Source organism: Streptopelia decaocto (assembly GCF_964273445.1).
Source record: "Streptopelia decaocto genome assembly, chromosome: 7".
NCBI classification, from domain to species: domain Eukaryota; kingdom Metazoa; phylum Chordata; class Aves; order Columbiformes; family Columbidae; genus Streptopelia; species Streptopelia decaocto.
This window is the reverse complement of record NC_138661.1, coordinates 38,938,451-38,962,628: the sequence shown is the minus strand read 5'-3', so window position 1 is coordinate 38,962,628 and position 24,178 is coordinate 38,938,451. Positions and strand designations below refer to the sequence as shown.

At 39.3% G+C, this 24,178-nt stretch overlaps 1 protein-coding gene across 1 annotated transcript in view; it reads left to right on the top strand.

The window, feature by feature from the left end:
* The window catches only part of NUMB (NUMB endocytic adaptor protein), a 96,043-nt gene that overhangs the window by 53,769 nt on the left and 18,096 nt on the right, over positions 1 to 24,178 (top strand). Inside the window, exons 2-4 of the mRNA XM_082059177.1 lie at positions 5,160 to 5,303; positions 18,726 to 18,803; positions 23,956 to 24,033. Of these exons, the coding sequence (XP_081915303.1) occupies positions 5,178 to 5,303; positions 18,726 to 18,803; positions 23,956 to 24,033 (282 nt within the window). The 5' untranslated portion in view covers positions 5,160 to 5,177. The remainder of the gene's footprint in view (positions 1 to 5,159; positions 5,304 to 18,725; positions 18,804 to 23,955; positions 24,034 to 24,178) is intronic.

The window sequence follows — 24,178 nt, the reverse complement described above, 5'->3', positions numbered from 1 at the left end:
GTTAATGTGAAAGCTTACCCGTCTCTCACAGAGGATAAATTGCTGGCTTGTGCTCACTGAAGGGTAAAAGTGAGCACATTTGTACAGCAAAGCAGCTAACAAGACATGAATTAACATGCTAGTTTATCTTGCAGTAATTGGTTCTGCAGCCATAACCTGATGATGCACAAGGCAATGAAGCCAAGAGTGCTTCAACATACACTTTTCTCTGTGACAACGTATCTGTTGCTGTGCTGCCCCAGAGTTGTCAGTGAACTGAGATGGGTTAAAATAATACCTTTTCAGATGATCAGAAAAATGACAGTGCCAAAGCTCTCCTTAAACTGGCTTTAGAGCTGTGTTTTCAGAATATTAAAAATATATCAGTTTGCATAAAAATAAATGGCAACTTAAATTTATAAACTCACTATGTAAATAACTTGTTTTTTCCTTGCCTTTTGTAGGTGCTTGTACGGTGATTTGGGAACTGGTCTAATGTTTAGCCTGATGTTGTAATCTCTTGGATTGCAAAAATGGTGGTGGTTTTCCTGGTGTATGTGTGTTTGGTTTTTTTGTTTTGCTTCATTTAAAAAATTATTTTATGAGTGTGTGTGTTTTTATTTTTATTTTTTTTCCCCCAATGGGCATGACCATTCAGATGTGGAGCTGTCTGCAGCTGGCCTTCTGGTAGAGATACCCTTGAAATGTAACAGAACCCAAAGTGACTGTTTCCTTTCCCCAGAAGATCTCGGAGCTTTCAGCCCTCATTACTGATTTGTCTTTGATATAATGCTACATTTTGTGATTTATTTAGATTTTGATTTTTCCCATATTGGCTTTTTACCAGGTTTGTCATCAAATGCTTTTCTTCTGTTGTCCTCTCTCTGGGCCCAAGCTGGATTTGGGTTTGTAAAAGTGAAAAGGAAAGTCTATCTTTGGTGGTTTGGTTTGTTTCTTCCTGGGGGGTTTTAAAACACTTTTAATCATATGACAAAAATCGGGGACGAGTAACTTTCAGCCTATATAATCCCAAGACAGAGTATGAAACAGCGATGCTGTAAGTTTAGTAGAGAATACCCTGTGAGCTAGCTGGAGTCCCTTGTTGTGTCAGCAGCCGTGTGATGCTTGTGTGGAAATGGGAAGTGCACTGCAAAGAATTCAAGTAGAAAATGCTCACTTGTTTTTTTCTCTAGAGCTCCTGCGCAGGGATTTTGATCTCTAGACAAAATTAGCAGAAATTTCAGCACTTAATTGCAGGAATTCATGTGCTTCTCTCCTGAATCCTCAAATATGCAGCCTGTGTGAATTGTTTTACTTAGTGATTTCCCATCAGATAGCAAGTCTAGTTATGTTGGGCTGACATGCACGTTACCAGCAAATTAGGTGTTTATAGGGCAAACTATTTTGCAACCTACTCAAAACAGTCTGACATTTGAGAAAATCCAAGTATGGCAGTTGGAGAAAGCTCTCTGGTTGCCTGACCAGAAATTAATCTTGCTATTTGTCAGCATTTCTATTAAATAGAATAAGCTATTTTTAAAACAGCCTGTTGCCAACATGACCTCAAAATCAGAACATGTAGGAAAATGGGTTTGGTTTTCAGTGAAAAGGAAATGCTTTTGGGCAAAATGCCACTTCAGCTTCTCATAGGAAGTGTAGTTGAGGGACTCTTATTCTTATCCCGCCCCTATGGATTGAGATTCCTGGTCAGAATAAACCTCTGATAAGGAGCCAGTCTCACGGGCAAAAGCTGTGCTTCCTGGGAGAGGTCCAAGGAAATGCTCACGTAAGCAAATGTTATGACAGGGCAACAAGGCTGTGATTTCACAAGTGGCACAGCAGCTGTATGCTGTACTCAGCCCTTGTTTTGTTACTGAAGCTTTTGAGATTCCGAGTTACCTGGAAAACGGCCAGAGGTTGTCTTTACATGTTTGTAGGTCTGAAATTTTTACAAAGCATTTTTTAATCAGTCATACTCTCAGTGCTGGCAGATGAGCCTCGCTGCATCTATTTGTATCAGTTTAGGAGCCTGTTGCCCTTTTTGGCAGGAGGTACCTACAGCCATTTCTCAGTCACCCGAGTGTGCGGTTGGGCAGCTGGGCTTTAAGCTTCATGCTGAGCAGCCTCCTGAGCCTTGCACTGGAGCAGCTGGAGCAGAGGTTTTGCTCATCGTGCTGCGGCACCACCGGCCTTCGGCAGGGACAAGAGCACGTGTCTGTCCTTGTGAACTGAGCTTCTGTGTGTCAATTTGCTGCGGTGCGTGTCACCTGCCTGAGGTGACTGAACACCCCCCGCCTTCAAATTCTGGCTTCTTTACACTGAGTGATGCACAGACTCCTGTGTCTGCCGTTTGTAAAGCAAAATACATAACAATACTGCTCGAATGCCTCTCTAAGCCATAACAGAGAATAGAAAGCTTCCACCTCCTCTTAAAACTTTCAGGATTGCCTTTGCACATTCAAAGATCTTCAAATGGCTTTTCACTTGTGAAATAAAGAAACTGCATTTGTAGAGGAGCTGTTTCGGCTTGTTTAGTCCTAAGAAATGTGCATGTTTTTATTTTGCACAGATGTTCTGATCTCTAAATCCTACCAAATTGTCCTAGTTTTGGCTGGGATAGAGTTAATTTTCTTCCTAGTAGCTGCTATAGTGCTGTGTTTTGGATTCAGTATGAGAATAATGTTGATAACACAGGGATGTTTTAGTTGTGGCTAAGTAGTGCTTATGCTAAGTCAAGGACTTCCCAGCTTCCCATGCTCTGCCAGCGGGGAGGTGCACAAGGAGCTGGGAGGGGACACAGCCAGGACAGCTGACACAAACCAGCCAAAGAGGTACTCCATACCATGTGACATCATTCTCAATATATATATATATTGGGCCAAGTTGGCTGGGTGGGCTGGGTCACTGCTTGGGGATGGGCTGGGCATCAGTCAGTGGCTGGAGAGGAATTGCATTGCACATCACTCATTTTGTATATTATTTTTTTTTCTTTAGCTGTCCTCTTAAGCTGTTTTTATCTCAACCCCTGAGTTTTAATTTTTTCCAGTTCTCCTCCCCATCCCACCGGGGTGGAGAGGGAGGAGTGAGTGGGTGGCTGCATGGTGCTTAGTTGCCAGCTGGCGTTAAACTGTGACACGAGTAAATTCAAGACAATATTTTATGTTACTAGTTATGTCAGGCATTTTGCAGCTGTGAAGGAGTGAAGCTAATGCTGCTTTATAACTAGATAATTGTGACTGGGGATCCTTGAGTAGCTTCCTATCCCTGCTCTTACACTGTTTGTTGGATCTCGTGGCTGTTGTAGGTACTTGCTGCCTTCCAGGGGCAGTCGTCCTGCGTCTGCCATACATCCAAACCCTTCACTTAATTTGCAAGAGAGATTTGGATTGCTTGGAGTGCCACACCTTATTGCTTTGAGTGTAGGTATTTGCTGCAAAAGTGGAGTTTGGTCTCGTTGTAGAAATAACTTGCGGACTTATCCCTTATGCTGAAAGAACGCCCCGCGATGCTGCCTGACCAGGCATTGCATTCGATTGTCACTGAGCCGTGTACCTGGGTAGCATGCTTATTTGCACTGTGACGAGTATGAACATCACCACACTTAAATTTCCCAGTTCTACTGATAAAGTGGTCTTTTCTTTATCCATGGGTATATCCTTATTAATTATTTTACAATATTGCTTTTAGTAGATTATGGAAGGATGGAAGTTTCTAGAGAACTGGGCCAGTGCAACTTGCCTGATGACTTACAGCTTGAGGAAGAAAGTGCCAGTAGCTGAAGGAAGGTTTGGGGAGTCAGTGACAAAACTCACACTGCTTTGTTACTTGGAATGGCTGGACTGTGTCATGAGATATAACACAGTTCAATATTTTTAATTTAGCTGATCAGAAGTAGGTAGTGGACAGTGATTTTCTGTAATGCTTTTAATTTCTGACTTTTGTTCAGCCTTGAAAAGGTTGCATTTGGCATTTAAGCTTCTTAAATGCCAGATACTGCAAACATGAATGTGTTGGTTTTTTCTCACCTATATCAAATAGTTTTAACTGGAAAACACTAGATCTTTTCAGGGTTGAAAATAGTGTTCAGACTGCTTTAAGGTTACTTTCATTCAAAGGCTGCCTATTGACACCCAGAAACATCTGTATTCTGCACCTTAGTTAATCTAATGGGACATAAGCATATATAAGCAGTTAAATTTTGCTGTGTTGCATTCTGTGATGTCTTTTTTTTCCTTTTAAAATGAGATGTCATGTTTGTAAGTAAGTTTCTTTTTTCAGGAAAGAAGAACAATATCTCAAGAAATTTCAGAATGTTTTCTGTATTCCCCACATTGTATTCCATATGATTTTTCTTCTGTAGCTGAATATTGAGTCTTTTTATTAGAAGCAATTTATTTGATTGGCTTCTCAGCTAAGTGTACTTTGAATCTAATAAAAGCGAGTATGTCTAAAGGGTAGTTTAGGTAGTATATAGAAACCAATACATAAGATAATAGTGTATAAAAAGCATCTAATTCTGAGTTTTGGAAGTGTAATTGCGGAACTGTCATCTTCTTGTAAAGAGGTAGGAGTGTGTAATTTTTTAGAATTTACCCAGGACATGGAAGTCAATTCAGTGCATTTCTCATTGAAATGTATGAACTTCTACGACTAGACTAAACAAGGGCTGGACTGTGCCCCTCAGTAAAAGCATAAACCTGTCACATGTACTTAAAGAACAGCACAGGCACCTAATTTCAGGAGCAGTCTTTGGGCTATGAATCCTTGCCTTGCATGGGTGCCTTGTAAGCTTGTGCTACTGGTGTCCTGCTTGGTCGCTCTAGGTAGGAGTGTGGATTTGTGGAGGCAGGTTTTCATGTGCATCACTCTTCTGAGCTTCCCTGTCAGCTATTTCAGGTAACCTTATGCTCAGAGTAATAGTTATTCCTGGGTCTAATGCTTCAGTTGCTGTGGAAAGATATTAAACAAGTAATGTGGATTTGTGTTTTCCACACTGAAGTGAATATCTATCTTTCTCTGATTCTATGTCCAAAAATATTTTCCTTTTGCAGGGACTTGAAGTCATATTTGCTGAAGCTCAGATTTTTCACAGGGACATTTGTCATGATAGTGGTTGACCCAAAGTGGCTAAATATGTGGTTTGGTGCCTATTGGCAATACTCTTTTTTTTCTTCTTCTAGGACGTGAAAATCTGAGAAATGAACAAATTACGGCAAAGCTTTAGGAGAAAGAAAGATGTCTATGTCCCAGAGGCCAGCAGGCCTCATCAGTGGCAGACTGATGAAGAAGGTGTTCGTACTGGCAAGTGTAGCTTTCCTGTTAAGGTAAGAGCTTCTCCCTTTCTTTCAATATCCATGAGGTTCTCTTGCCATGAATTATTATTTGGGGTTTTTTTTGGCAAGCATAAGCCAGGGGTATGCTTCATTACACACTGACCTATTTTACAGTCAGCTCTCATTGCAAAGGATGTGGCTTTTTTTTTTTAAAAGCCAGATGACTCATGTAACAAATCCCTTGGAAAATCACTGTCTGAGATATCCTACATTATTATCTAGTTGAAATAAATCATGTAGCTAGGCAAAGGAGTAATATAAATTTGTCTTCATTTTTCTGGAAGAGCAGAAATGATAGACGTCTTGGATTGCATGGAAAGGTACTCGGTTCTTTCTGATAAAAGTGGAGTTACAGTTATGGTTTGACTTGTCAGGTAAGCAGTGAGTTGTGCTTGGAAAGGAATCCTTCCTCCCTTTTGATCGTTGAAAACATTGCAAGTAACACCTGGGTTTCCTTCCAGTGCTTGAGGTTATAAGCACTTGCTAACCTCTGAGAGTGGCTTCTGTGCTACGAATTTGTGTGTGTGTGTGTGTGTGTGTATTACAGACTCTCAATGCATGTGAAATGGAAATCAGCTTTTTGAATTCTGACAACTCTTTCCAAATTATTAGAGTATTATAAGTAGGTATTTTGTGTCACCATTTCTACTTCCCCTTTATTTAATGAAATAATATTGTGTTAATATTTTAGAATAATAACTAATAGTGACAATTGCAAAATATAATAATAAAAATAATTATGAAATTTAAGGTGTCTTGTTGCATATGCCCCTTTGTAATCAAAAGCTTTCTTCCTCAAAGCACACTAATGCTAACTCTACAACAGGTTGTAAGCAGATGACACTTACGGAAAGCTAACAATTATCTACACATAAGGAAAACAGTTTATGGTTCTGACACCTAGGGACCTTTTATTAGTTTTTCTGTATTATAATTAAAGTAATTCTCTCTGATAGTTAACACAGGTGATGTTGGTAGCTGGAACTCTTGAAACTGTCTGTTACATATTTTTTGTAAAGCTATGGGTATGTGCAGTTATATAATAAATTTTAGAACTTTTATTCTAAGTTCATGCCCTACTTTAACATACTGTAGTTGCATATGTGTGCTTTTACATAGACTCAAGCGTATATAACATTTCTAGTTTGTTATGGTTGCTTGTTTGCTTATTTGTCTTTGTCTTGTATTAGTTTTCTGCTAGAAGGAAGAAACTATCATCCAATACTAAACTGAGGTGGTGTTTTCCCACAGCTTTGAATGTGAGTAACTGCTCTGTGGAAGCTCAAGCTTAGATTAAAGTTTGACACCATCTAGGAGAGAGCAGAGCTGTTAGCTTAAGGATCGTTATTTTTTAACAATTTAGCCATTACACAGGTTGGAAAGCAAAATGCTTGATCGCTAGACATTTGCTTTTACTCCAACATTTTCAGTTCTTTACTGAACGCAAAGGGTGTGAACCACTTCTTGCTGTTTAAAGACTTTTTTTTAACTCTGTCAGGACTTGCACTTATAATGACAAATGCTTCCTGTATTTAAATTAAGCATTCATCTATTCTGGGCACATGTACCCAAAGTCAAAAAAGGTTTTAGCCTATTCTGTGCTGGAGAGACGTAGAAACGGATGAGTCTTTGCATCCTGTCATCATAATGGCACTTCTCTACCGTTATTTGTCTGCTTTATATTGGAATTCACTGAATTAATTTAATCTGTTCATTGGAAAAAATACTCTGAAGTGAACACATCTCTACATAAGTTTCTTGATTTGGTCAGAATGGTAGACTATTAATATTTTAAGACATTGCACTGAGATGAAAACTTGAAATCAGAACAATTTGACACTAAGAGGTGTTTTAGCTTATTTGATTAGAATTTATCTTCCAAAATACTGTGCCTTGAGATGGGCAGTAGTGGCAATTTTTATTAGGCTTGGGATGCAAAGTGGGTGTTAACTGGTGTTTAATAGATAGAGACAGGAAGTATGTTACTATTGTGAGCGAACAAGATAAACCAGATGTAGAGTCATCGGTTTAGTGGGTGGTACTATATTTTGCTCGCAAAAAGAATAGAACTTTGAGCTATTGAAGGAGAGTATCCTGTCACGCCGTTCTTGGGTATTATTAGGAAATTCATGCATTCCAGGAAAAGTATTCTGTTGCCTATGTCCTTAAATAACTGGTGAGGTGATTTTTCTTCCTGATGCTCCTCAATGGAGCAGAATAACCTGAGGTATTTTGGGGAAAATTGTTGATTCAAGTCTGAAACATGGTGAAAATATCTTCACTTTCTTAAAATTCCTAAGTGGGAATTGCAGAGTCCCATTGCCGTTGCATATCTCCTCAACCACAGCTGAATATGTTTCTATGGGGAATTAGTCTGTCCATATTCTTTATGGTCTGCCTCTAAAAATCATCGTCTGTAATTCTTCGGAGCTGAAAGCACAGAATAACAGAATAGTTTGGGTTGGAAGGGACCTTCAAAGGTCCAACCCCCAGCATTGAGCAGGGACATCTTCAACTAGATCAGGTTGCTCAGAGCCTCATCCAGCCTGACCTTGAATGTTTCCAGGGATGGGGCATCTACCACCTCTCTGGGCAGCCTGTTCCATAGCTGAGTGGAAAGACTGGTCTGGCTTTTGCAGGGAATTACGAAAATTTTTCCTTTATAGCCTGCGAAGACCTCAGAACTGTTAACAAGTATCTCTATGGCTGTCTTTAAAGTTTTTGGTATGAAAGTAAAACAAGTGAAGCTAATGTAGTAGCAGCAGCGATGTTCAGGGCTTTTTTTTCTTCTAATGCTTGCTATTTTATTCAGGTAATACTGTTAACATTCCTTCTTTGGAGAGAGGAGACTTGTGCAAATGTCCAGCGTAGGGCAACGAAGATGATTAAGGGAGTGGAGCACCTCCCTTATGAAGAAAGGCTGAGGGAGCTGGGTCTCTTTAGCTTGGAGAAGAGGAGACTGAGGGGTGACCTTATTAATGTTTATAAATATATAAAGGGTGAGTGCCACGAGGATGGAGCCAGGCTCTTCTCGGCGGCAAACAATTATAGGACAAGGGGTAATGGGATCAAGCTGAAACACAAGAGGTTCCACTTAAATTTGAGGAAAAATTTCTTCTCAGTAAGGGTGACAGAGCACTGGAACAGGCTGCCCAGGGGGGTTGTGGAGTCTCCTTCTCTGGAGACATTCAAAACCCGCCTGGACATGTTCCTGTGTGACCTCACCTAGGCATTCCTGCTCCAGCAGGGGGATTGGACTAGATGATCTTTTGAGGTCCCTTCCAATCCCAAACATACTGTGATACTGTGAAATGCAGTTAGGGAAGATTTGCTCTCAGTTTCTCTTGTAAAAGAGAAAGATAAAAGCTTGGGTGAAAGATGTCACTCTTTTAAAGCAGTGTTAAGAGCATGTATGTTTTAACTTCTTGCCTTTGGGCATTTATATTTTGTTCAGAGTTGGGGTGTTTGTAGAGTGCTCGCACAGATTTATCCTTTTTCAGATATTACAGAACATGTGGCAGTGCTTTGAAAGCCATGTTGCAAACAGGATTTCATCCTGCCTGCAGGCTTCATTCTGTTAGCGCTGGGCAGTGACTCAGTACCTGCTCACTCATTGTGCTTTGAGAATGTTGTACTGCAAACAGATTTAATGTTATTGAAAAGTTTTCTGTGTTAGCACAGTTCTTGAAGCTCTTTCTGTGCTACACAGCTGATCCCTATTGTTCATAGAAGTCCATAAGTGTGCTGCTGGATTTTGAGCAAATCTGATGAATCTGTGGATTGTTTTAATTTTGATAGAGAAGATGCTCTGTGGAAAGCATTCGAAAAATTCCTATTACCTTGTTACTTTAAAATTCAGGGAAGTGGATTTGATGCACAGTTGGTTCTCTCCAGTGCTGTGCTTATAAATTCGGAGGCGGTGATAATCCTGGGCGCATACTGTTACTTGTAGGCAATAGCACTTTTTTAAAAACAAAACAGTCTGTGTTTTTCCACTAGTTGGAGTGGCTGTGTTGTATGTAATGAGCTAATGATCGTATTTTCTCAGTCATCTTAGTATGCATAGGGCGTATTTACAGATAGCTCTTCACTGTGCTGGAAATCTAACCATGCTTGAGTTGCTAATCTGACACATTCAAAATAGGGCCTTGGGATGGCTACTGACTTTCCTACACTGCTTTGCTGTGCAAACTGTTTTGAATTGGCTGAAGTTGCATTGGAAGAAGAGCCAGATGCTGGAGCGTATGACTGAATGTGTATGACAGGTGCCTGGCTGTCAGCAAAGGACGAAAAGGATGTTAAACTTGTGTTTAGACAAGTGTGACTTGCAAACTTTTGCTGTTCTATTTGCATCATAATGGTATTGCTCTCCTAACTTCTGTGGTGCAGAGACATGATACATTGCGGTTTTTATAGATGTACTCAGAGTTGCCTTGTCATTAAATGGGGTACTGTTATAGCTGCTGGAAAATCTGTGTAGAAGTATATTTTTGGGGTGAATTCTCTTTTAGTGTCCTAACAAACTAAAAAGTAACTCATGTGTTTCCTCTCTCTGGGGGAAAAACTCTGCCAGATATATGTAATGTATAAGGGACTTAGGCTGAGACATTGTATTTAAAACTGTTCAAAAGTAGATTATTCTAACAGACATGACAGCCATGCTTATCAGTGCTGTGATGTATTTTTACATAATCTTTATATATTGTAATTGCAAAAAATGAAGTTCATTGACAAACACATTTTCAAACTTGCTTTCTTGGTCCAGACACTACCTCACTGAGAACATGCAGCTGTTCCATGCTTTAATGACTAAAATATTTGACACTAGGGCTTCCTTTGTCTGAAATGCCTTTTCGAATGTCCCTCTGGGTAAGTAGTTTTTATTCATTCAAATGCACTTTAGCGTAACTGGCCTGTGAAATTTATATAAGAAAAATTAGGTCATTTCCCTCTACTTAACAGAACCAAACAAATCAAACATTTGCAAGTTCTTTTCTTGGTGGTTCTAACCAACTGGACATGTTAAATGGAATATTAATAGTTGGTTCCCACCTGTGGTTCTAGAAGATGCAACAGTCACATATATCTTAGATTAACTTAATTAGTCTTATTCTTTCACGTTTTTGGTGGTCAGCCTCTTTTGACCTTAATGTGTCTAAGGCTACTAGTGCCTGTAGCCTGCAAGTTTCCTTGCATATTATATTCTGTTTATTCTGACTGGAAGGCTAAAGATATCAGTGAAAAAAGTCCGTATGGAAGAGTGAGAAACCACATTTGTATTTTTGAAGTTGGAGTCCAGGATTTGCTGTTAAATGCCTGATATCATCTGAATTAGCCTTTCCATTGAACTTTGATTTCTGTGTTAGTGTTGACAAACAAAAATTATATGCATACAGCTGTATATTCGCACATAAAAGAATTGACTTTTCAGGGTAAATATCCTTCAACTGTTTCCTATCTAGCGCTTGCTTTGGTGGGAGGTGTTTGGAGGACACTATTGCTCTGCACTTGAGCAGAGGCAGAAGAAAAGGAAACAACTTGCGTTGAATCCTGTAGAGTGTCCTCACTGGGACCTGTGAGTGTCAGTTCGCAGCCCTGGGGTCTCTATGACCCGGCTGCGTGTTGTGTCACCAGGCCCCACATGTTGTGTCACCAGGATGCACAAGGCTCTGCTGAATCCACCATCAGTGGGAAGCAGGCCGTTTCTGTCGCTTCGCTGTGTGCTCTTGCACCACTGATAGCTGCCCAGCTGTCCTCTTTGTTTTTGGAATTTACTTATTGAACTTCATTGCTTAGTGTCTAATTTATAAATCTTGTATTAAAAATAACTTCTTATTTTTAATCAGTTTGTAAACACAGCTTGTGTGCCATTCTGTTCTTCCAGATCAGAAAGTACTGGTACTCAGCACAGGTAACTGTGGCTTTTATTTTATGTCTTAAATGCACTTCTAGTTTGAAATAATAGTAGCTGTGAAAGGGCTTACCAACACTTCGATGCTGTAGTGCCTTTAAATTAGGCATGTGATATTTTTGACTGTGAAAGCCTGATATGCTTGAATAGTCTTTGGAAACTATGTTAAGTATTTTTAAGAAGTTAATGTGACAAATCTGCTGATTTCTGAAATGTTGCACAGCCTTACACATGAAACACCACAAATCCCTGCCTCCTAAGGCATGAATTGATGTTAGCAGTGAACAATAACCATTCCTATTGAACGCTAACCCAGCAGCAAGCAAAGGTACATTTTTTAAATCCTGAAGTATTTGAAAACACAGGAAAAAAGCTGGAAGACAGCTAATTATAAAAGAATGGCAATTGTAACAGAAAGTGTGAGACTTGCCTCAAATAAATTCTTATGCATTTTTGTCATGATTAAGAAGAATGTAATGCAATTTCTAATATTTAAATTTTTCACACTTGTGTCCAACCCTTAGTTTTGTTTGAATAACCTTGTGAACGAGAAGTTTTAAATGAAGCTGCTTACTCAGTTTTACTCTTGTGTCTTTGGCCAAGGTCAAATTCTTAAATTGTTTAATAAACTTCAAATTGTTTTAAATATATGACTGTTAATGTTTAGAGACATAAAAATGGTTTGGATGTCCTCCCAGAAATATTTATTTTAAATGTAATTTAGGTATTAGAAATAAAAAGCTTTCTTTGGGTTATACTTTTGAATTCTGGGTTGTGTGCGGTTTAGTGGTGGTGTTGTTGTTGTTGTTTTTGTTGTTTTGTTTGTTTTAAATTGAGATTTCCACTGTCAAGTGGAAACTGAATTTTTTGCAGGACCTGAAGAAAAGATACAATGTGCACCTGTGCAGTGTGTTTATAAAACTTCGTGCTATCAACACTTGATTTTCTTTTTTTTTTAGTAGAATTTTAAATTTATTTACTAATGCTGAATTCCTGGAAAAGTAGGAATTGCCAATTAGAGTGAACAACTGAAAACCTAAATGTACCAGTATACACGAAGTTGTAAAGGAGCCTGGGGAAATAGTGGGTTTAAGCCTCATCAAGGGAAACTTAGGATAGACATGAACAACAACTCTGCAAAACAATGTCCCTTTCTAACAGTGAGGCACGTAAGCTACAGGGTGGAAGGTTGATCCCCTGTTGATCTCTACTTACAGAAATGTTATAATACTTCAAGGCTGACCTCTCTGGTGTAGCTGTGGAAGTGGATCCTGCCTTGAGGCAAGTGCTGTCCTACATAACCTCTTGTGTTCATTCTCTACCTCATTTTAGGGATTCATGAGAACACGAAGAATATAGCATTTATGTGTGCTGTATTGAGCTTTGCTACTTTATCTTCACTAGTATAGACCCCTCATTATAAGAAGGACATTGAGGTGCTGGAGAGAGTGCACAGGAGGGCGACGAAGCTGGTGAGGGGCCTGGAGCACAAGTCTGATGAGGAGCAGCTGAGGGAACCGGGGCTGTTTGGCCTGGAGAAAAGGAGGCTGAGGGGAGACCTTATCGCTGTCTACAACTACCTGAAAGGAGGTTGGAGCATGGAGGGTGTTGGTCTCTTCTGCCAAATAGCAAGTGATAGGATGAGAGGAAATGGCCTCAAGCTGCGCCAGGGGAGGTTTAGATTGGATATTAGGAAAAATTTCTTCACGGAAAGGGTTGTCAAGCATTGGAACGGGCTGCCCAGGGGAAGTGCTTGAGTCACCATCCCTGGAGGTGTTTAAAAGGTGTTTAGGTGAGGTTCTTAGGGACATGGTTTAGTGCTGGAGTTAGGTTATGGTTGGATTTGATGATCCTGAGGGTCTCTTCCAACCAAAATGATTCTATGATTCTAACCAGAAATGTTTGTTATTCCCTAACAATGATGTTTCTTTTCACACTGAGGGAACCAGTAAGTGAAATGCACAGTGTGGCTCTTAGGTGGGTACGATGTGAAGAGATGCAGAGAACTACTGGTATAGATACTGCTTTGTTTTTAGACTGAAATTCTTTTCACCCAGGCTACTCGGAGACCTTTAGCAGTTTTAGGCTGTTAGAGCTCCTGTTTTGGGGGGGTTTAGCAGGTTGATGAGACATTTTTATTTCTGGTGACCTAGGGAAGTGGAAGAAGTGGGACCCTAAGGACATGTGTAGTGTCATAAGTAACCTGTAGCTTTGACTAAGCAGAATTGGGCTTTGTTTGCTTGTTGATACTTAATCATGGAGTTTCTGTTGCCTGTGCTTCTGCAGCTTTGTCTGAGCAAACATCTGTTTCAAACCGATAAACTGAAAAAACAGGAGCATGAGTGTGAGAGAGGAAAGAAAAAATAAATTACTGAACATTGGAATGTAAATCTTACAGAAGTCAGTGGAAAAGTAGCTCAGTTTTAAGACGTATCCAGGCTTTCTGGATTTAAGCTTATGTCTAGTTGCCAGACAGCATTTCACTGTGAAACTGTGAAGCTCAGGCTTTTTAATTCTTGAGCAATACCAGAAGTATATCTACACATGCAGATGCCAAGTAGTCAGTCTTATAGTTACAAATAGTACTCCAGTTGTAGTGGGAATAGTACTTACACAGAGGAAGAAGGAAGAATGACACTGCCTCTAGGAAAAACAGCAAGAAAATGCTGTTGTGCTTCCCTCAGGGGCAGCTGGCTCCCTAGCACGGGACACCTTGGCTAAGACTTGCAGTAAGCTCATTTCCCATGTCCATCTCGTTTCGAATGTAATCTGAAGAACCTCATCTGTTATTGCAAATAAAACAGTGCATGTGAACATCTGCTGATACAGAGGGAGCTTTAGTGATTTGTGTAGCTGCGCCTGTTTGGAAGAGAGACCGTAGCAGCATGTTAGGAGGCTTGAAAAACAGAACTGGCTCGAGTGAGTTGTGCTGGTAGGAGGAGTTCTAGTGAAGGATCTTTTATTGTTGAACTTGGAAATTTTGAAAACTGAGTCAGCCTAGTATTTGTGAAAGAAATGAAAACAAAGAAAGAAGATCAGGATAGTATTTCTTGTACTAGGACACAGATGTTGGATCTGCTTTGTTTCTGACCTGATACATCAGCCCTTGATGCTTTCTTAGGAGCAATTTCAGTTGTCTGTGTTTGGGGGAAGGCAGTAGGACAGCTTTACCAAAAACACTTGATATAGTAACTTAAATTGTTCCTTTTTTAGACTAAGTTGGAAAAAGTTTAAAATTTTGAAAGAGAATAAAGTTTCTCAAGCACTTTTCCTGTTCAAAGGGTGTTTTGCTATATCCCAGTTTAACTTGTTCCTGTGCCGATTGCTTTCTGTTTGACTTGTGATTGGTACCAAACATCAGCATCTGTGAAAGGGAATATAAAGCCCAGAGTTGAAGAGGGCAGCTGTTTGGTGGGGGGTTTTTTATTACTTGCTGTGCCATCAGCTCTCTCTTTCTTTTTTTCTTTTTTTCTTTTTTTTTTTTTTTTCTGAAAATGTTAATATAAGCAATACTTATTTTTAAAAATGTTTGTGTCAAGGGTTCTTTGACAGCCCCTGGAAGTATTTTATTTAGAGCTTTTTTTAATGTTACTTTTTATGTGGACTCTGCCCACAAGGATTCTAGCTTTCTATAAAAGCATTGGAGGTTAATTTCTGATATAACAATTAAATCTGTTACAGAACATCCTATGGCTGAGAATTGCTGATGTCATGACTATCATGCATTGGTTGCTATGGAAATTAAGTAGGAATGCATTCAATATTAATACTGCATTCCTACTATTTGCACTTTCATGATGGAAAAGTACTTGCTTTCTCCAGGAATGCCAGCAGCAGTGATCCCTGTGACCAGGTGTGCTCTTTGCAAATATGTCCGGGGTACCCCCTTCCTTACTGTTCGGCGTAGTCATCGACCACCATGGGAGGGCTTACACAGTTTACATTGACTCTGTGCACCTGGCAATTATGTGTCCCAGTCCTCAAGTGTGTTTGTGGTAACGTGCCATGATGGATTTGCATGAGATTTTACTTACATTGGAAAAGTTGCTGCCCAGGCACTTCACAGTTTGTTTCTTCTCCTTTAGTTTCCAAGGGAAGTTCCTCTCAGAGATCCTGAAAGGTTGTTTATAGAAGTGTGGGATTTGTGTGTCTGCTTTTTAAAGTGGTTTCCACACAATCGCTTTCCTGTGGCAAGACAACAGAGTTTGGTGATGGTTTATTTTTGTTACGTGTTTAACTTCCATTTCAGACTGGAAGGAACAGACCATGTCTTAATCTAACTAGCAGCTGTATTTGCTTTCTCTATCAAGTTTTGAAATGTCACTCATAAAATGCTGTTGCACTAATAAGTTGAACTAATATTTCAAATTTAAGACGATGTATTGATATAATTACAATTTAGCAGTTAGGATTTAAATGTAAGAGCACTAGAAAATGTCTGTAGTGAAGCTGTTTGCCAAGTTTCTTGAAGAAATATTTGTCTGATTACTACCCATTACAAGTTAGATAACTGTTGCAGCACTGGTTAAATACAGGAGCCATGTATATCTACTCTCAGCCTGACAGAAAAAAGTATTTAGAAATAAGCCTAAAGATGTGGAAGGGGACCTGCTGCTTAAGGGAGACTTGGCTAATAAAAGAAGAGGACCACAGCATTGTGAATATACAGTTGAAAATTATTTTTACAAGAAACAAATTTAAAAATATATCGGTATCTATAAGGAATTAACACACCACCACCACACCCCAGGAAAAACCCAGGAAGAATTTTGAAACTGCTTGTAAAACGCGCAAGGCCGCCGATACCGATAGCGATGAGCTCCTGCAAAAATGGTGCAATGGGAAGAACAAGGGTTTTTTTGGTGAAGGGCTAAAAGCGTAAAGTGTAACTGCAAACAAAGCACCTTTTGTGCTCTATATCATAAAGAAGTATTGTGTGACAGTGTAATTTCTTTTATAATTCAGAATTGATTGATGCTCAATGAGGTCTGTGGATTGTACCCTTTTGCTGTGGGTAGATGCACTTGATACGAGCAATAATGTCCCCATTCACTGGAGTGGAAGCAGCATTGAAAACTGCAGCTAAACTTGCTGTCTGTAGCCGCAGTGGCATGACTGATTGCTGGAAGTTGGAGCATGGGGCTTGAATAGAGGTTTGGCACCACCGGGGAAAATGGTTGTCTGTTTTGGAGTGTGACATGAGGCAATATTTACCCTGCTCTGTTTCTCCCTTTTCCAAGCAAAAGGCAGGTTGCCAAGTACAGGGACTGAATGGTTTGGATCTTCCGTTGGAAAAATTTTGCCCTCACTGGGGTAAATGAGATGTGCAGATAGCTCAGGAAATCCAAAAGTTGTCCTCTATTTGTATAATACTTTATGTAATGGACATGCAAACTAGATGGTTTGTTCCATGCATGTATCCTTTTTTCTGTCCTCTAAGAAGCTCAGCTTTGTTCCTGTCTATATCCTCCCTTTTTAAAGAGAAATTGACAAACTCTCTTAAGTTACTAAACCCAAAACTTTCCTGTGACAAATATGGGCAGAATTTCTGTGTCTCTGGAACTTCCAGAGGAGTCATGGCAGAACAGAAGATGTCAAAATTAGATAGCTGTTGGTATAAATATGGTCTTCCAGACACGTAGTAAATGCACCTTTAGTTGTTACTCTTTGTGTATTTTCAGGATTAAATTTTTTTAGTTAGTGTGTGTTCTGAAGAAGTGAAGAACTTGCAAAAGTGTTGAGCAGGCTCAGCGGAGAGAGTCCAGTTGCTGTTTTGGCAGGTCCAGCATTCAGTTATAAGGCTTCAGCCTCACAGAGCTCATTTTTAAAAAGCTCTGAAGTGTCAGGTCTTTTTTATTTATCTTGTAGTTTCTATGCAATTTATTTTTTCAAACTGTTCTCCAGCTGTGAGGGCTGGTTTAAATGAAATTCTTGCAGAATTGTTCTATCTAGATTACTCAGTTTTAAAAATGCCACATAGTGAGATTTAATGTTAAAGCCTCCTGTCCCTGAAGATCTTTGAAATCTTTCAGCAGTTTAATGGTATGTAGGGTGGTATGTAGAATATTTTTTTGGAAAACATTGCCTTTTGTGCCAAACCCCTCAACTTTCAAATTTATATTAATTAAATCCTTAGAACAGTTTGTCCATTTAGTTGAATCTATTATGATTTATCTGATACAGTACTTCAATGTGTTGCTAAAGGGGCAAATATTTTTGTTGTCCATCTAGTTAAGTATGGTGCCTAATTAATGAAACAAAACCTGGGAGTTTTCAAATAACTCATGACAGAATATTCTGTGATGGAGTGGGGCTTCTCAATAGGTTATTAAACCTAGGTTTACCACTGCATTAAGAGATAAGTGTTGATCCTTGATTCTGATATTTTAAAACCATTTCTTCGCTGTCTAGCTAGTCTAGAAAATAAATGCTGAATTGCATACAATTTTTACAGTCCTATGTAAATAGGGGTAAGATTCTTTGACCTATAACTCTTATTACAAAACTTCAGAAGGCTTTTCTTTAGTGGTTTCTATGTTTTCTTCAAGACTTAAGTACTTTGAGTAAGGATATGAATGTTTCCTGAAGAACATTTTCTTCCCCTGTCAAAAAACCTGATTGGAAATGTAGGGAGAAATTGGGAAGCTTTGTACCTTTTTTTTCTTTCCCCTCCCCACCTCCAATCTAAAATGAAACTATCTATAGTGCCCCAAGCACTACACTCTGTATTTCTTGAAATTGCTTTTCTCTGTAGACTAATATTATTGTAGGTTATTAATTTAAAAGCTTTGAGACTTGCAGTTTCTGTTCACTGTTGTTTTGTGTGGTTTGTTTTGTTTTTTTAAGTAGTTCTTGATAAGATGAAAATACAGCAAACTGTTATATTTTAAAAACTTTTTGTGAGGATGATGAACGTTTCAGCATCCACAAAAAGCCTGGTGTTGTAACAAGAAACAGTTTTGGTCTATAATTTTAAAAAGGGGAGCAGAAAAAAAGAAGGATGTTTTCTATTTGCAACATTGAAATATCTTGTATTTGGACATGAATGTTCAAATGTATTTGGTTATTTTACTATGTAGGATAATTCAGTTTTCGATATTAAATGTATTTATCATTATTTTAAAATAATTTATTCACAGTCATATTTTTACTGACTTGAGGTTTTCATGCTATGCTAGTGAGAAAAGGGACTAAAGCTCATGCTGAATAAGCAGGAAAGTACATTTCTACTTTTCAATTTCTTTTTTTTTTTTTTTCTCCCTGAGTAAGGAAAGTCTGTCTTTCCCTCCAAATTTCTAGATGTATCACGCTTTTCTACCGATGTTGGTGCCCTATATAAGTACAAAGTCGAACCTCCAAATATAGGTCTCAAAGAAGGCTAGCCAAGTGCTGATAATGTCTGTCATCCCAGCTGTACTGAGATGAATTAGAGACTGGATTTTTAACCCAGGAGTTTAAAGAGCTGCTATTAAGCTTTTCTCTCCCTGCTCTCTTTCCTGCAGTACCTGGGACATGTCGAGGTGGATGAATCCAGAGGAATGCACATCTGTGAGGATGCTGTGAAGAGACTGAATCTGTATGTATATTTGTTTCATGAAAAAGTCGGCTGTGGGGTGTGAGTGTGGCGAGAGAAGGTGGTCCCAGCTCCAGGCTGAGCTGGTGTCCCAGGGCAGGGAGCAGCTTGGCGGTGGGAGAGCGTGGCCGCGGTCAGGGGACGTGCACATCTGGCCATGGGAGCCAGAGAGCTGCAACTGCTCTTTCTGCTCCCAGAAACTATTTGCAAAACAAAGTGTAAAAATCCTCTGTGACCTTTCAGAATAAGTTGGTACCCACATGGGACTTCAAGCATTGTTTTTTTAACAGTTCTTTCTCCCTTTCTCTCTCTTTTCTCTCCCCCTCTCTCTCCCTCTGTTGCCCACTTTAATAGTGACTTAATTCACCGTTATTATACAAAACATTACTTGATTAAGGCTGCTTTTTTCTAATGCACTGCAACATTGTAGTCATGCATGAAATAATCTGGCTTGCATCTGCTCAGAGTGGCCTGAAGGCTGCCTAATTCTGATATGTCATGAAGTGGGCTGCTCTTAGTTTGGCTTTTGTGAACGTTTGCTCCTGTAAATGGCACTCGTTCAAAGCTCTTTGTATTTCTGTGGCTCATTTGAAGAGGTCTTGTCATCTCTTTCCTGCAGTAGTCGCATCACAAAATCCTGCGGAAATAGCGAACTCAAAAAAGTCAGTGATCGGTCTGTCGAGGAACTGAGGCTGCAACAGCGTTGAAGAGAACAGAAGGAGAAAGGACGTTGGAAGTCTGAATGGAGATAGGGAACTGCAGTCCTTTTCATCGCTTCTCTTACGTGTCTTAGCTATATACATTCTACAGCAATGCCTTTAGTCGAAGAAACTCTTGTATCCTTGTAGCTCAACAAAAAAAGTACACCAAACGCTTCTACTGCACCTTTGCTAGCTTAAGATATCTGCTCCTGGACATCGCTTTTTTCCTCACCAAATGTGAGAGCTCAAATGGCTTCCAGCTAAACCTGTTCTTCCCTTCTTCCTAGCACACAACAGAGGATTATAGGTTATCTTTTCCTTCTGTTGTGCTGTAAAGTTTCTGAATTGGTTTAGTGCTCCGATTAAAATCAAGTCTTTTCATTCTTTTCTCTCGCAGCTAATGTATAGCAACCTGTTAAAGCTGCGTCCCATCTGTTCCCATTCAGTCCAGCAGTGATTGGTGATTGATTTTTATTAAAAAGGGCCTCACAAAATATAAATGAGTTCCTTTGTTCTGTGGGTTTAGTCGATGTAGCTAAAAGTGCAAGTACTGGCCACATAATGAATTGCATCCGTTTTTGTCTCATTCTGATTTTTGTTCTGTCAGAATACTTTCTATTAGCACACCAAATAACCTTGCAGTATCTACTTCATGCAGCTTCTCGCATTCTTTTCTCTGGGGAGCTATGCTGTGAAGTATTTATTCTCTAGTTTTCTTATAAACTTTAAGCCCACAAGCCAGCTAAGTGTAGCTAGGCTTATAAATAATGAGACGCAGTAAAAGCAGAGTGCCCAGTTTCTTCTGGAATCTGGATAATTCCAGGATTGTGATTCTTGATCACCTGAATTATTTATTCAAATGTCAGATTTGGATATCAAACTTTTACAGTGTGTTCTGCGGAAGTAAATAATTTCATTTCCCTGTTCTGTGCTATGTCATTATTCCAAATTCCGAATGGCACCAACTTACCCTTTCTCATAAATTCAATATTTTTCTTCAGATAATTTTGATCTCTTCTTCTGTTTGAAGTTCTTGATGTCTTGTTTACATAGAGGCATGTCTCTTAGGAACGCTGTTTCCATTGTCTCCTTTGTCAGTGTTGGAAGTTGAGAAGCAAAGGCGAAATTCTCCTCGGGCCCTGAAACTACTTTGTGCACATTAGTTGCCAGACTCCATCAGATCCAAGGTGCATTTGGGGCTGCTCGCTGCAATTCAACCCCTGCCCCCCACCCCAAGTGTTTAGGTTTTAAACTCTGCCATTACTGAAAGCTCTTTTTCTGTACAATATGCTCTCTTAATTAGCAAAAGCCAGACCACTGGATGATGTTTCAGCATGCAAGGAATGCGATAAGAAAACAGTTTGTTCTTGTGGTAGTCTCTTGCTTTCACAGTACATGGTTATTCTGATGGCCTTTCTCTTGGTCTTGAAAGAATTAGAATTTTTTAGCTGCAGTGTTCAAACTGAAAGACTCTCTTAAGGGGAATAGGACTTCACTTTTCCTATGGTTAAACTATATCGAAATGTATGTGGCCTATTTTAATCTTTACTGTTTTCTTTGCAGGTAATGTGTAGGTTTTACAAATCCAGTCAATAATTAATAGTTCTGTTCTCTAAGACAGAATTGTTGAATATTTGTATCTTGTAGATTCTAAAAGTTAAATTCTGTCTGTCTACTTATTTTCATAGATTTATTTTTTCCTCTTGATTCCTGTTCTTCAACGGTTGGCAATTCATTTGGGGAGCTGAAGTCTTGTTCTTTAGCGTTGACTAATGGATTTTACAACATTTAATGGGATTTGTCTAGAAGAATATAAAACAATGTTAATCTTGGTTTTAGGAGTAGCTTAATTTCTGCTTTGCTTTTTGAAAGAAAAGATGCAAACAAATATTTCTGTCTCTTTATTGTGGGAAATAACCTTTCAGGTTTTTTTTTTTATTAGCTGCTCATTAATATGTTGTAATTGTTTTTGAGTACTGCATCTTGCAGAACTTGAAACCAGATGATGGTGAGCATTTTATTCAGGCATTGTTTAATTAACAACTGAATAAAAGAAGTCACTTTTAGATAGAGTCCGTCATCCACAGTGTATTCTGTTGTTACAGTTTTATAGCTCTGAAATTGCATACCACCACTACTATAATGTGCAGATTATAAGATTTAGAATGAAGACAAACTGGAGTTATGTACGTATTTTTTGTCTGATGAAATGATACCACAGTCTCATTAACCAGATCAGAAACCCATGTATTCAGCTGTCAGTCTATTATTAACATGGGTTAATGGAGCCTGCCTTTTTTTCTTTAGCAGGAAATTTCCAGTGTAGCTTACATTTCTCCCTTAGTAGGGATATATTACTAACTGTGTATACATTTTGTATGTGGTAGGATCCTTGTATTTGGACTTGGTTCTTCAGAACCATTTCACTGAATTAAAAATATTTAGCACAAACTGGAAAATAACTTTGTAAGTGCCCTGTAAGTGTATTTGACTCAGGTGTGGGAACATCATATAAAGACAAAAGTTTGCTCTCTCATGTCGCATTTTAAGTCAGCTTTAGTGTGTAGTATTTGTTTCTAACTTGCCATTTTTTGTTTTAAATGATGCATTTGTTTTAATATATGTTCTTGTTTTAGCAGGTAAAGAGACATAATTTAATATTTTAAAACATGCATTAGTTATCTCTAAACTACATTAACTTAGTGTTGTTTAAAATCCATTTTGCATGATGCCTTTTCCATTAACCTTTTCTAGTTTATTAAAAAAAATAATCTTGTTTAACAAGCACTTTGCTGAGAACAAAATTAACCATCATCTAAAAATGAGGTAGCTTCTGTGGATCTCTTTAGCTTTTGCTATCTTTAAAAAGCGGTTATTTAGTGTAATGCAATAGTCATTGCTCAACTTGGCAGCAGCATCCAACCCCATCTCATTATGTACGCAACACTGTGATTAATCCATTAGTTCCCCTCCTAGCGTTCAGCATATCCTGTCCAAATACATAACCATTTCTACCTCTAAAAATTGTTAAGCTTTTCAGCTGACTGAACTTAGAGATGTTCTTTATGCACTGTCTGAGTTGACATGAAGATGTTACAGATACTGGGAGGAAAGCTCTGTGGAAAGACACAGGGCAGAGGCACAGGGCAACACAAGTCAGGAAATGCAAAGTTGAGACTGACACTCCCTTCTTAACTTTGCGTTTCCTGGCTTTTGTTGGCTTGCGTCAGAACCAGAGCTTTGTATTAAATATAACCCTGCTTATCAATTGGTTCTCGAGGCACTGCCCCAGGATATTTGTAATAATATTTTTAATATTGTTATCAGCGATCAACATGTTGGAATTGTATGGTGTTAATCTGGGGTCAGGGGCTGTCGCAAAGACGCTCTCTGTCTCATCTGCAGTTCTCCACCTCCTCCCCGTTCCTTGCTGTGCCACGGCTGCCTCCCGACTGCAGCGTTTGGGAGGCAGCAGGAGCGGCGCTGCGCCGGGCGCCAGCTTCCCCCGGCGCAGGGGCAGCGTGTGCCTGAGCTCGCACCCGGCCCAGAGAAACGGCCTCTCAGGAAGTTGTTTCGGATCTTGAAGGCTTGTTTTTTTTTATCTCCACAGTCTGGTAACAAAGCCAGTAAGCTAAACTGCATGCAAATATGCTTAAAATTGCATGCTGCCTTTTTCTCAATATGAATTGGGCAATCGATATAATCACTTCCAGGCTGAAGAAATTTAGGAAGCTGTAGTTCAGGTCTTGGTATCTTTGCACATGCCTGACTGTTCCTGTCTGAGCTGACTTTAGGGGGGTCTTGTTCAGCCTATCAGTTCATAGTCGTAGAATGAATATCTAATCTTCATATAAATATTGTATAAAGCCTTGGAAAGCTTTGCAGAGGGGGAAAGAGGAAGGGACCACAAGGTAAGATGAAATTCCTCACTGTTCAGAGAAGACTGCGTGAGATACGTAGTGTAAGAATAAGCATGCAAACCAAAGCAACAAATGAAACAAAACAGTGTTTAACCCTGCTATACACTAGTCATACATGTTTCTCCAGCTTACAAAGCATTTGCTTTGAAAAAGAGTGATCAATACAGAGCAAACTTGACCATAATTCTGGAGTTAGAGCTTTGCATTTCATAAGAGCCCATACAGTATTTTAATTGTTGAACCACCGTGTCTGCTGCCAAGTTTGGTTTATAACCTAACTAAAAGGGACTAAACAAGAGAGAGTGAAAATAAAGTAACCACTTTGCATGAAATTGGGGCTGAAGTTCTCTTCTTTCCACCAATTTCAGGGCAGTAGTTTATTAGAACTGTGTGCGTGCCCTTTGGTCTGCATTTTCATGGGATTATTTTCACATTTGCCTGTCGCACCTTCTCATGGATAACTCTAAAAACCCCTTCCTTTCCCTCCAAACCCTATTCTTGTGTGTGCTTGTTGGTTTGAAACCCTGGGACATTTTAGCTACCTACAGTAATAGCGCTCGACTTGTCCCCCCTGTTCCTCCAGGAAAGGAAGTTCTTCAAAGGCTTCTTTGGAAAAGTAAGTCTAATGCCTCATTTGTGCTTGCACTATAAGGAGTTACATCCCTGGTATAGCACTGCCATAAAATCAGGGTGTTGAGAGTCCCCTAATCCATTTCAGAATATTTGCTTGTACAACAGACTCGGAAATATGTTGATCAAAC